General features: G+C 41.9%; 1 protein-coding gene across 4 annotated transcripts in view; it reads right to left on the reverse strand.

The window, feature by feature from the left end:
• The window catches only part of dgkh (diacylglycerol kinase, eta), a 502,553-nt gene that overhangs the window by 145,878 nt on the left and 342,156 nt on the right, over nt 1-14,519 (reverse strand). For all 4 annotated transcript variants that reach the window (XM_063051189.1, XM_063051190.1, XM_063051191.1 and 1 more), the window contains 2 exons: nt 8,859-8,943; nt 5,060-5,151 (listed from right to left, as the gene is read on the reverse strand). In XM_063051189.1, the coding sequence (XP_062907259.1) occupies nt 5,060-5,151; nt 8,859-8,943 (177 nt within the window). The remainder of the gene's footprint in view (nt 1-5,059; nt 5,152-8,858; nt 8,944-14,519) is intronic.

Raw genomic sequence — 14,519 nt, forward strand, 5'->3', positions numbered from 1 at the left:
GAAAATTATGTCCAGGCCAAGATTGGAACAGCCTTGATCTTACTAAATAGTGGAATGTCAGGAGTGTAATGGAATGATTTCTATTACAGTACCTCTCCAGCCACAAATTTACTTGTGTTATCCTTCTATTTCTCAACTTATTGGCTTGTGATCCAACGGCTAAGCCACAGAATGTCACCTTTGAACTGTTTCTTGTTCTCCTTCTTTCTATAGGACTCGTCCCTTTTTCTATCTGAAGAAATGCTTTGAGAGGTTGGTTATGTCTAGACTGAACTCCTGCCTCAGCAAGGACCTGGACCCATTGCAATTTGCCTATCGTCACAATAGGTCAACAGCAGATGTAATCTCCATGGCTCTTCACATGGCTTTGGACAATACAAACACCTATGTCAGGATGCTGTTCATTGATGATAGCTGAGCATTTAGTACCATCATTTCCACAATCCTGATTGAGAAATTGCAGAACCAGGGCCTCTGTACCTCCCTCTGTAATTGGATCTTCAACTTCCTAACCAGAAGACCACAGTCTGTGTGGATTGGTGATATATCTTCTTCGCTGATGATCAATCTCAGGGGTGTGTCCTTAGCCCACTGCTCTACTCTCTGTATACACACGACTGTGTGGCTAGGCATCGCTCAAATACCATCCACAAATTTGCTGACGATACAACCACTGTTGATAGAATCTCAGGTGGTGACGAGAGGGCGTACAGGAGTGAGATATGCCAACTGGTGGAGTGGTGCCGCAGCAACAACCTGGCACTCAACGTCAGTGAGATGAAAGAGCTGATTGTGGATTTCAGGAAGGGTAAGATGAAGAACACATAGCAATCCTCATAGAGGGACCAGAAGTGGAGAGAGTAAGCAGCTTCAAGTTCCTGGGTGTCATAGTCATAGTCATACTTTATTGATCCCGGGGGAAATTGGTTTTTGTTACAGTAGCACCATAAATAATAAATAGTAATAGAACCATAAATAGTTAAATAGTAATATGTAAATTATGCCAGTAAATTATGAAATAAGTCCAGGACCAGCCTATTGGCTCAGGGTGTCTAACCCTCCAAGGGAGGAGTTGTAAAGTTTGATGGCCACAGGCAGGAATGACTTCCTATGACGCTCTGTGTTGCATCTCAGTAGAATGAGTCTCTGGCTGAATGTACTCCTGTGCCCACCCAGTACATTATGTAGTGGATGGGAGACATTGATCAAGATGGCATGCAACTTAGACAGCATCCTCTTTTCAGACACCACCGTGAGAGAGTCCAGTTCCATTCCCACAACATCACTGGCATTACAGATGAATTTGTTGATTCTGTTGGTGTCTGCTACCCTCAGCCTGCTGCCCCAGCACACAACAGCCAACATGATAGCACTGGCCACCACAGACTCGTAGAACATCCTCAGCACCATCCGGCAGATGTTAAAGGACCTCAGTCTCCTCAGGAAATAGAGACGGCTCTGTCACTTCTTGTAGACAGCCTCAGTGTTCTTTGACCAGTCCAGTTTATTGTCAATTTGTATCCCCAGGTATTTGTAATCCTCCACCATGTCCCCACTGACCCCCTGGATGGAAACAGGGGTCACCGGTACCTTAGCTCTCCTCAGGTCTACCACCAGCTCCTTAGTCTTTTTCACATTAAGCTGCAGATAATTCTGCTCACACCATGTGACAAAGTTTCCTACCGTAGCCCTGTACTCAGCCTCATCTCTCTTGCTGATGCATCCAACTATGGCAGAGTCATCAGAAAACTTCTGAAGATACAAGACTCTGTGCAGTAGTTGAAGTCCGATGTGTAAATAGTGAAGAGAAAGGGAGACAAGACAGTCCCCTGTGGAGCCCCAGTGCTGCTGATCACTCTGTCGGACACAAAGTGTTGCAAGCACACGTACTGTGGTCTGCCAGTCAGGTAATCAAGAATCCATGATACCAGGGAAGCATCCACCTGCATCACTGTCAGCTTCTCCCCCAGCAGAGCAGGGCGGATGGTGTTGAGCGCACTGGAGAAGTCAAAAAGCATGACCCTCACAGTGCTCGCTGGCTTGTCCAGGTGGGTGTAGACACGGTTCAGCAGGTAGACGATGGCATCCTCAACTCCTAGTCGGGGCTGGTAGGCGAACTGGAGGGGATCTAAGTGTGGCCTGACCAAAGGCCGGAGCAGCTCCAGAACAAGTCTCTCCAGGGTCTTCATGATGTGGGAGGTCAATGCCACTGGTCTATAATCATTGAGGCCACTAGGGCGCGGCGTCTTCGGCACAGGGACGAGGGAACCCTCCGGAGCCTCAAGCTCAGGTTGAAGACATGGCGAAGTACTCCATATAGCTGAGGGGCACAGGCTTTGAGCACCCTGGTACTGACACCATCCAGTCCTGCAGCCTTGCTTGGGTTGAGACATTTCAGCTGTCTTCTCACCTGTTCAGCTGTAAAGCCCACCGTGATCAAGATCTCTGATGATCTAACCTGGTCCCAACACATTGATGTAGTCATAAAGAAGGCAAGACAGCGACTATACTTTATTAGGAGTTTGAAGAAATTTGGCATGGCAACAAATACACTCAAAAACTTCTACAGCATTCTGACAGGCTGCATTACTGTCTGGAATGGAGGGGCTACTGCACAGGACTGAGAGAAGCTGCAGAGAGTTGTAAATCTAGTGAGCTCCATCTTGGGCACTAGCCTACGAAGTACCCAGGAGATCTTTAGGGAGCGGTGTCTCAGAAAGGCAGTGTTCATTATTAAAGATCTCCAGCAGCCAGGGCATGCCCTTTTCTCACTGTTACCGTCAGGGAGGTGATACAGAAGCCTGAAAGCACACACTCAGTGATTCAGGAACAGCTTCTTCCCCTCTGCCATCACATTCCTGAATGGACTTTGAAGCTTTGGACACTACCTCACTTTTTTTAGTATACAGTATTTCTGTTTTTGCACATATTTTTAATAATCTATTCAATGTATGTAATTGATGTACTTGTTTATTTATTATTACATTTTATTTTATTATTTTTTTTCTCTCTCTCTCTCTCTGCTAGATTGCGTATTGCACTGAACTGCTGCTGCTAAGTTAACAAATTTCACGTCACATGCCGGTGATAATAAACCTGATTCTGATAATGATAAGAGCCTCTAATTGTGAAGTGTCCCACTCTACAACTCAGTGAAAACTTTAACCCTAGGACCAAAGAGTCAACATAACATCCTGAAATCATGTCTGCAACAACAGAACCACCTGCTTCCCCAATTACAGATGCTCTTATAACTATGCCTTGATCTGAGTCCCCCTCATACACTTGAGCTATTCATGTTGAAATGGCCTTGCCTCTGCTATATTCCCCACAAAATCCTCTTTCCCAGAATACTCTGACTGAATGCAGGCTAGACGGGGGTCTCCTGGATAACCTGCTTCATATTTTTATAGTTTGCCTGGCAGTCAACTCGTCCCTCTCTGCCTACAGTACCTGAAATTACCTGAATATTACCTGAAACCTGTTTTTGAAGGGAAGCAGTCAGCCTGCTAGGGGATGCAAGCTGTTACCCGAAGTCTGAAACCCTGAACCTGCGCTCCTCCAGGTGACAATGCTTGGCCAATACATAAGCTGGACCCTCAGCTGCTTTGCCCTGCCCTGCCCTGTCTATTTGATTAATTCCTCTGACAGTTATAGAACTTACTTACATCACTTACTGTTTTATTTATCCTGAATGAATTTTCTTTATTCTACATGTCTTTGTGAAAAACAATACTTGTAAAAACCCACCATAGTTCTGATCTGATTTTCCTCCACTGTCTCCTGAGCTCCTTTTACTCCTGTTAGATTCACTAGGACACTGCTTTCTGCACTGTTTACTAACCAGAATTCTGTATCCATGGTGCTTTTAAACTGACTTGGTTTTGTCTCCCACACTCCATTCAGGCACACCAGACCTCTATTTCCCTCATCCTTTTTCTGTTGTCAAAATTCATTTTACTCCAAGCTTGACACTATGTAGTATAATGCTACCCAGTGATGGGCACCTTGAACATTCGCTCACTCTACCATTGGCACGACCCGTCTGAAAATATCATAATTTACAAAGGACAATGATAGTACAGGTGATGTTACAAGACGGATGGCACAAAACCGGGAGGTAGGCGGGATTGTGAGGAGGTTGCAGAGTCTTTGAGGGAGATAGATAGGTTAAATAAATGAGTAAAGATATGGCACACATTCTACTTTTCCTTTTTTTTCTATCCAAGTGAATGACCACAAATTGAATACAAATGTGATGTTATCCCCCTTTAGCAGAAAAGAATGTTAGATTAGAGGGTTGTTTAAAAGGTGAGAGACAGAGAAGTGTTAGTGTTCAGAGGGGTTTGGATGTCCCTACACTAAATCTTAATATGCAGGCACAGCGAAAGGGTAGGAAAACCAACTGGCCTACAATTGTCTTACTAAATTATATATGCCCCAGCAATAATATGCACAGGTATGGTCTCTTTACCTAAGAAAGGATCTACTTAGAACATAGAACAGTACAGGCCATCAGCCTACAATGTTGTGCCAAACCAGGCACGTGCAGAATCTAATCTAATTCTATTCTTCTGAAGGAAGGAATGCAATGCAAATTCAGAATATAGATGCTTGGGATTTGAGTTTGGGGGATCGGGGTCCAGAGTGGGGTGGTTCTATGAGGAGAGAATAAGATGGCTGGGCCTTCTCCTCAATAAACATAAAATTTTAAAGGGCTTGACAGAGGCAGATTTCACCAAGGATTCTTCAAGAGTATCTCCCAAAATACAGTGTCAGGCTAACAGATTCATGGTGATACCACTCCCAACATCCTATTCCCCCTAAGTGTTATATACTGATTGTAAAGGTATAGAGTCTAAAACCTGAACTTCAACTCACTGGAAGACCAGTTCAAGAAGATGACCCCCGTCACCATCTCAAAGGTAATGAGGAACGGGCAAAACATGCTGGCCTTGTAAATGGTGTTCAGATACCAAGTAGGAACTTAAACATGCAATTTTTAATATTGTCCACAGGAAACTATCTACAATTCTTTTAGAGGAATTAAGTGACTCACTTGGCAGAAGATATAACAACTGAGTGTTGGTCAGAGTTGAGAATCTTGGTTAGGTGAGCAGCAACTGAATCCTCATACGCTGATATCTGAAACTGAGAAGTGACGGTTAGGCTTTCCAGATGCAATAGACAGCTCAGACAACAGATGACACTTATCTGACACTGAAATGGGTAATTACTGAATCTATCCACAGCTTACCTACACTAGCTGATTTCTCAAACATGTCTCACATTATTTGCTATCCTCGGAAATTATCCATAAACTCACCGGAAGTAAGACTTTACATGTGAACACAATGTGCCATGAGTATAATTTATTTAAAATCTCCACAGCATACTGTTGGTTGTTGTGACAAGCTGCATCAGAGACAAAGGGGTGCATGTGTGAACTCCATACTCCAGGTGCGGTCTAACCAGAATTCTATAGAGTTGCAACATTACCTCGATGCTTAACTCAATCCCCAATTAATGAAGGCCAGCACAACATACACACTTTTTGCTTCTATCAGCTTAACCAGCAACTTTGTGGGATCTTTATTCCTCCACACTAAGGATCCTGCTATTAAACATGCACTCTACCTCCAAGTTTGACCTTCCAAAGAGTATCACCTCACTCTTTCCTGGATTGAATTCCACCTTCTACTTCTCCACCCAACCTTCTACGCTATCTACATCAGCACTACTCTTTATGTCAGTGGCAAACTTACTAACCCACTTTTCCATTTCATGTATAAATATCACAAAGAGTAGGAGCCCAAAAGCAGATCCATGCAGAACACCACTAGTTACTGACCTACAGGCAGAATATGCTCCACTTACTACCTTCTCTGTCTTCTGTGGGCAAGCCAATTCCAATTCCAATTCCACGCAGTCAGGTTTTCATGGATCCTATGACTTATGACTTTCTGGCTGAGCCTACCATGGGGAACCTTATCAAATGCCTTACTAAATCCATATACACCACATCTACTGCTCCATTCTCATCAGTGTTTTGTCCCCTCCTTGATTGCCACAGCTCCACCCATTCTAACAGGATGACTCATACTTGTTCCAGAGTCACTGGACTAAGCAAACTGTCTTATCACTCCACAACTATTTCAAGGCCAAAATGGAGTTTAGCAGGTGAATCCGATGCTACATAGACGTCATCAGTGTGTGTGTGCAAAACCATGTGTCTGGTCTTTGCTACTAAGACATTGAGAGGAATGACATGTTGGCTGCTAAATTTCACTTTAATATTACGAGTTCAATATTGCATTGTTGTTTCACACTAATGTCCTCTAGCCCCTGTTTATACATTTTAAAAAATGCTTCTCAGCTGTTTACTTTTCAAGTGGAAAATACCCCGTGCTGCTGAAAGCAGCTCTAAGGAAAAATTCCCGGATCTGCCAAGGATAGCAACAAAAACAAATCTTCCCAGGTGACAGCCTTTGTAAATCTACCTTTGTTATTGAATAGTTTTAGCTACACGCAAAGTCCACAGCCTGTAATGTTCAGCCTGTACACTCTAACAAATCTAGAATACTAATTGTCTATTCTCCAAGATGATAAGTGCTTCAGAATTTCATATTATTGTTTTCAATACATAAATTTTTAAATAACCAGCCTGAAACTAAACTACTTACTGTGGTAAATATTTGAAAAGACCTGTACTGTCTCTTTTTTCTTGTGAAGTGCAGCTTAAACAAACAATACTTGCACTATTCAGAACAGCAAACAAGGAAAAGGAATTTACATCAAATTATTTGTGAAGGGTCCATAACTGAATCAGCAATTGACATTGACTTACAATATCTACAACTACTATCTTGGACCATTATCACTTTTGATGTGGTAAATATGAGATCCTCCACTTCTCCACATCATTGTACAGACTGCCCACTAATAAATCTTTCCCTAATAAATTTTCTAGTTAGGAGCGCAAAATATCAGCACCTGCCTCTCTATACACAGAAGCTGGTTGATTTGACATTCTCCAAATTTATCTGTTTTCCAGTTTGCAGCATTCATAGTATTTTCCTTATGACATGAACATGGAATAACCCATTTGCAATTACAGCTTTTCATATTAAGTCTACCCTCACTGTGTCACTGGGGAGGCAGCAACGGGAAAAGGAAGAAATAAAGACCAGATGAGTCAATGCACTTTCAGCTGGTTCACTGCAGCACCAGCAGAGGATGTCAAATAGGGAAACACATCTTCACTATCTGTTCAGGAGATAACTCATCAGTGTGCATTTCCTTCCAGAGTCATTCACAGAATTGGTGGGAGGATAAAAGATTTAAAATATATGAATTGGATTTCTGAATATGACCATAAAACATACAGTACTGTGCAAAAGTCTTAGGCACATATATACAGCTCGGGTGCCTTAGAGTTTTGAATAATTTTATGTATTGCACTGTACTGCTGCCACAAAAAAAAATCATGACATATGTGAGTGATGATAAACGTGATTCTGACATGGGTCTTTATTGTGCACTGAGAGTGGGAAGGGGCAGGGAGAGGGGAATCTTGGTTGGGAAAAGGGGAAGGAAGAGGGAAGGAGCAGAAAGTACCAGAGAGACATTCTATAATGATCAATAAACCAAATTGTATAGAATCAAATGACCTTGGCTGGTGTCTCAGGGCTGGGTGTGTTTGCACCCGTGACACCTTCTGTCCTTCTCTGCTATCTGTCCCAAACCCCTCACATGGCACTCCACCCTCACCATTCCCAACATCCTTTGTTCCTGCCAGATTTACAAATTCACTCTCTACTCCACGTTGACAAACACAGTACCATGCAAAAGTCTTAGGTGCCCTAGCTATGTATATGCGCCTAAGACTTTTGCACAGTACTGTATGGATTACTGTCTGTGGAGTGGCTTGGATATGCTCCAATTTACCTACCGTCATAACAAGTCAAAAACAGATACCATTTCATTGGTTCTTTCCTAAGCTATGGACAATGAAGGCACATATATCAGGATGCCTTTCATTAACCCAGCTCAGCATTTAACACCCTCATCCCTTCAAAACTAATCACTAAGCTCATCGACGCAAGCCTCGATAACTCCCTGGGCAAATGGATCCTCAATTTTCTCACTTGCAGACCCCAATCAGCAGGAATTGGCAACAATGTTTTCTCCACAATCACCATCAGCACAAGTGCGCCACAAGGCAGAGCGCTGGCACCCTGCTCTACTTTCTTAAAACCACTTGATCATGTAACTCCAATGCCATTCGTGAGTTTGCTGATGACACCACTGTTGTTAGACAAAACAAAGTTGGTGACAAATCTGCACATAGGAGGCTGTTGGTCAATTGTTGTAATTTATAGTTTTTCATAAATCCTTTGTATTTCTTTATTTTCCTGTAAATGCCTGCAAGAAATTAATCTCCGAATAGTATACGATGAATTGAAATGGTTTACGTAGTTTGCTGGGCTGTAAATTCACCATCATCTGTGGCAATCATTGCAAAATTACCTGTCAGATTTGTATTTGCACGGCACACAATACAAGCAGTGTGTCAATAAATGTACAACTCGTATTATTCAGAAAAAATGGGTTAATTTCCATTTACTACTCCTGAGCATCAGTTAATGGAAAAAGTCTAAATTCATCCTGTCCACTCCCACTTTGTAAAACTCAGAGGTCCAAAACATTCCAATATTGGAATGGAATGTGTCTTCAAATTTCTAGTCTGTATTTCAGCAAAATAAGATCGGGGCCAGTATTTATCTTTTTGCTTTCTATTAAGGTCTGAGAGTAAATCATCGTTCTGTAACAAAGTCTTTGCCATGGTATATACTTACTTGGGATTCCTCAGCATCCTCCTCTGGGGTCATTGCCAAGGAATGTTTTGGTGGTATTTTTATTTCATATGTCATAATGCTCCATCTGAATAAAAACAAACACAATCCTTCTTTAATTACCATCTGCTGACCAAAGGCAGCCTGTTCTTGGCTGACAAGAATACACAAATAATCACTTGGTCCAACGTGCAATACACATTTTGTTGAGATGGGATGATAAAGCAGACCAAGGACTTGCAAAAGGAGTGATCCCTTTGAGCTGATGAGAGAAGCAGAGAGAAAAATATGTGCCTGGCGGTGGAGCCAGATTGCAAGACATTGTAGGGAGTTGTGAACACAGTCTAGTCTATCACAGAGTCCAGCCTCCTCTCCATTAAATCTGTCTACACTTTCCACTGCATTGGGAAAGCAGCCATCATGATTAAAAACTCCTCCCACTCCGATCATTGGCTCTTCATCACCCTTCCAGCAGGCTAAAAATAGAAAAGCTTAAAACACTCTCCTGCTGTTATGAGACTTAAAAGACCTCTTGAAAGATAAAGATGAACTTTTGGCCTCACAATCTACCCCAACATGGCACTGGCATCTTATTTATCCACCTGCTCTAGACTTTCTATGTAATTGTAAACACAAGTGATTCTGCAGATGTTAGAAATCCAGAGCAACAAATACAAAATACCGGAGAAAGTCACAAGGTTGGGCAGCACCTATGGAGAGGAATAAGTAGTCAAATTCTTTCTTGATTGGTTAGGAACATCTTGTTTATTCCTCTCCATAGATGCTGCCTGATCTGCTGAGCATTTTGTGTGTGCTACTCTGTAATTATAACACTATGTTGCACATATTGCTTTTCCCAATGTCCATGTACTATTGTATGGAGTGACTGGCTGACATACAAAACAAAGCTTTCCTTTGGGTCTCAGTATACGTGTGCCAATAATAGACCAGTTACCAATTTTGTGGGGACCAAATTGTGAAGCAATATATGCTTCTTATGACCACATTAACCCATTTGGTCTCACCCTATCCAAGGTACTTGTTCTACTATCTTCCCCATCCCTGCTACTGAAACCCCATTTGCTTTGTCTCTTTCCCAGTTCTGATAGAGGGTCTTCAACCTGAAACATTTACTCTGTTTCTTGTTCCACTGATACTGCCCGGCTTGCCATGAGATTGCAGCATTTGCAGTTTATTTGATCTCCGTTAGCTGTTCTATAATAAAAGAAATAAGAACAATAATGTGGGTAGCGGGATGGAGATAGATCTCTACCAAAGGTGTAAGGGGGTCCTTATCCTTGCAAGCAGAACAAGTGCCACTCCTGCTCCTACACCTCCTCCCTTGCTACCATTCCGGGCCCAAAACAATCCTTCCAGGTGGAGTAACACTTCACTTGTTCTTTCTTCTGTGGCCTTCTGTCCTCTTCTATTAGCAGTGAGTAGTTTCAGGTTCCCGGGGGGGGGGGGGGGTCTACAAATTTCCGCAGATACACTGTGGACAGAAGTCTAACTGGTTGCATCACCATCTGCACAGAATTGGAAAAAGCTGCAGAATGTTGCAAACTCAACCAGCTCCATCATGGGCACTAGCCTCCCCAGCAATGAGGACATCTTCAAATGACGATGGCTTAAAAAGGCTGTATTATCATTAAGGGCCCCTATCACCTAGGATATGCTCTCTTCTCATTGCTGCCATTGAGGAGGTGTAGGAGCCTGAAGACATACACTCAACATTTCAGGAACAGCTTCTTCCCCTCTGTCATCAGATTTATGAATGGACATTGAGCCCATGTAGACACCTCCTCACTATTTTTTTCCTCTCTTTCTGCACTCATCATTTAATTACATTTTCTTTTTTAAATTCTTCTTATTGTAATTTACAGTTATTATTACATATTGCAATGTACTACTGCTGCAAAACAACAAATTTCACAACATATGCTAGTCGTATTAAACCCGATTCTGATACTGATTCAATTAGTGGAACATAATAAAACCAATGGAGAACTCGGGAGAACCAAGAGAGGTTCCAGGGACCATATAATCAGAGTCATAGAGAGATACAGAACTTGGCTCACTAAGTCCATGCTGACCACAAAGCCCCTTTTTCCTTTTACAATGGCCTGCCTTAACCCAGTTTGTTCTCCTTACATTCTGATCAACACCTTGCAGATTTTACCATTCCCGTACGTACTGGGGCTGACAGTTCATCCTGCAGCTCACATCGATCCTGTGCAGTGCAGTGCCTCCCCCACCCCCCATATCAGACGGTGGTGCAGCCAGTTAGAATGCTCCCATGGTACATCTGTAGAAGTCTGCGAATGTCATTGGTGACATACAAATCTCCTCAAACTCCTAATGAAATATTGCCACTGTTGTGTCTTCTTTGTAGCTGCATCAATACGTTGGGCCCAGGATAGATACTGACACCCAGGAACTCTTTCTACTTCTGATCCCTCTATGAGGACTGGAGTTGTGTTCCCTCGTCTTACCCGTTCTGAAGTCCACAATCAGTTCTTTGGTTTTACTAACACTAAGTGCAAGCCTGTGGCTGCAACTGATATATCTTGCTCCTGTATCCCTTCCCGTTACCATCCAAAATTCTCCCAACCATTGTTGTGCTGTCTGCAAACTTATAGATGGCATTTGAGCTCTACCAAGCCACACAGTCATGAGTGTAGACAGAGTAAGGCAGTGGGCTAAGCACACATCTTTGAGGTGCGCCAGTGTTGATGATCAGTGAGGTGGAAATGTTATTTCTAACCCGCAAAGACTGGTTTTCTGGTGAGAAAGTCAAGGATCCAGTTGCTAAGGGAGGAACAGAGGCCCAGGTTTTGGAGCTTTTTGATCAGAACTGTATGATTGTGTTATGCGCTGAACTGTAGCAGATCAAAAGAAGACTGACATAAGTACGAGTACTGTCCAAGTGATCCAAGATCGCATGAAGAGCCAATGAGATCACAGCCACTGCAGACCTATTATCAATAAGCAAATTGCAGTGGGTCCAGGTCCTTGCAGAGTCAGGGGTTGATTCTAGCCATAACCAACCTCTCAAAGCACTTCTTCACAGATGCTGCCTGACCAGCTAAGAGTTTGTCGCACTTTGTGTTTATATTTCAGATTTTTACCACCTGCAGGGATTTTTGGCTTTCAAAAGTCTGGAATGTACTGGAAACTCACCCTTACTAGAGGTTTACTGAATATATTAAAAATGGTGCATTCATCTTTGCAATCAAACCACTTACATCAAACACAGTGGGAATTTGTCCTAGTACTGGCTGTACTTGTGCAAGCTGACACTAACTTTTAATTAAAAGGATGAAAGCACTCATCATCCAATTCATTAGCAAACTGAATGGAGCATTTTGCTCAAAGCTGCAGGTGGAAATCAATGCTATAATCCTATTAAAGGTATTGAAGAGAACTCCGAGTTTTACAGTAAATCTATCAGTGTAAAATGCCGAGTTCTCCACATTAGTGCAATACATGCTAGACTTTAATTATCATTTTCATAGGGGCTACAACATATTAACAAATAACATGTGGAAATCAGATTTCCACTCAGTTTCCCAACTATTGTTGACCTCAATTCATTTAGCACAGTGACTATCTCGGCCTGTACACAGTCACTTTATACTTGTTACTTCCATTCCTACCTTTAGTGCAAAACAGTATAATTCCTTCGTGCGCAGGTCATAGAACATAGAAGCGTACAGCACAGGAACAGACTAGCTGGCCCACAGTGTTGTGCCGAACCAGCTAAAAAGCAAATCAAGAACACCCAAACACTAATCCCTCCTACCTACACCATGTTCACATCCATCTATCTTCCTTACATCCATGTGCCTATCCAAACATCTCTTAAAAATCTCCAATGTAGTTGCTTCTACCACAGCAGGCAGTGCATTCCAGGCATCCATGACTCCCTGAGTAAAAGACTTACCACTCATGTCCCCATTGAAGCTACCCCCTCTCACCTTCACTGCCTGCCCTCTGGTATTAGACATTTCAACCCTGGGAAACAGATACTCTCTGTCCACTCTTTCTTTGTGTCTCATAATCTTATAAACTTCTATCGGATCGCCTCTCAACCTCTGGTGCTCCAGAGAAAACAACCCAAGTTTATCCAACCTCTTGTGATAGCACATGCCCTCTAAACCAGGCAGCATCCTGGTAAACCTCTTCTGCATCCTCTCCAAAGCCTCAACATCCTTCCTATAGTGGGGTGACCAGAACTGTATGCAATACTCCAGATGTGGCCTAACCAGCATTTTATAAAATTGCAACATAACCTGACTTTTGAACTAATGCCTCGACAAATAAAAGCACCTGCACAGACAGTGGAGGAAGGACAGAGGTAAATGTGAGGGAAAATGCTTTGGAGGTTCTGTTCTTCCTTTAAGTATGCTGGGAAGCAATTTTTAATAATCAATTAAAAAGCAGCTCAGCAGAAAGAGCTGGAACCCTTCACAACCCTTGGCTGGAAGTGTAGCAGAAAATTTAAGTGAAGGGAATAGGGGAATTAATGCAGCCACTGCTCTCAATAATGTATACAGACAAGTATTTGCCCATCAGTTATGCTTCGGGGATGGCATAGTAGAGTGTCCAACTTGCATCTGATTCAGGATTTGTATAGTTAATTGTAATATACACCAGCATGAAAAAAAAATTCCTTGTTTGTATGAAGCTTGCACAATAGTAATGAATACAATGATAAAAAGAAGAGAATGTTTCAAAGTGCAGGTGTGCAAAAAGAAATGCTAAAGTGACAATAATAGAAGAGGTGGAATTAAGGGTTTGAAAACCTGGGAACAGCACCACGAAGGGGATTTGAATGTGAATGTGAATAACCCTCAAATTTTTCTCCCTATTTCAGGTACTGTGCACTGCAAAGAGAAATTTCCTGATCCAAGTCCCAAACTCAGCTAATCTCACATCTTTCTTCCTACAATTATTGTGCTTTTGTCTGTCATCTTTCCAATATTTTTTATTAGTTTCTACATAGAATACAGTGTACAAGAAAGTATGTATAGAAGGTCAAAAAAAATTTTTTTTAAACTACTAATTACATCTGTTCATAATAACAATCTTATTACCCCGTATTCATGTAAGTTAATCAATAGTTATATTGAAATATACTAATTTATTACAAAAAAAAAAGAATCTAACCCCTACCAGACCGAAGCTGTTTATTAGGGAGAAAAAGGTAAAAGTACCTTCTCATATAATAAAAAACAATAATAGCCAACACCTGAGTTTAAACAACGAATTGAAGAGTTTGAAAATAATTCAGAAAAGGTCCCCACAATGTTTGAAAGCCTTGACGAGATTCAGAAATTAAATAACAAATCTTCTCTAAATCTAAGCATGACACAACGTCATAACCATTGAGCATGAGTAGGAGGAAAAACATCTTTCCATTTAAACCAAAGCACCCTCCTAGCTATAAGAGAGCTAAAGGCCAAAATATGTAAATCAGATGTCTTCAGCTTGATATCTCGTCCCGCAACAATTCCGAATAGGGCCATCAGAGGATGAGGCTTAAAATTGACTTTGAAAAGTAAAGATAAAGTTTGAAAAACTTGCTTCCAAGATTTTTCAAGATTCGGACAAGTCCAAAACACATGAATTAATGAAGCTTCTCCATGTGAACATCTGTCACAG

Source organism: Mobula hypostoma, chromosome 6, assembly GCF_963921235.1.
Source record: "Mobula hypostoma chromosome 6, sMobHyp1.1, whole genome shotgun sequence".
NCBI lineage: Eukaryota > Metazoa > Chordata > Chondrichthyes > Myliobatiformes > Myliobatidae > Mobula > Mobula hypostoma.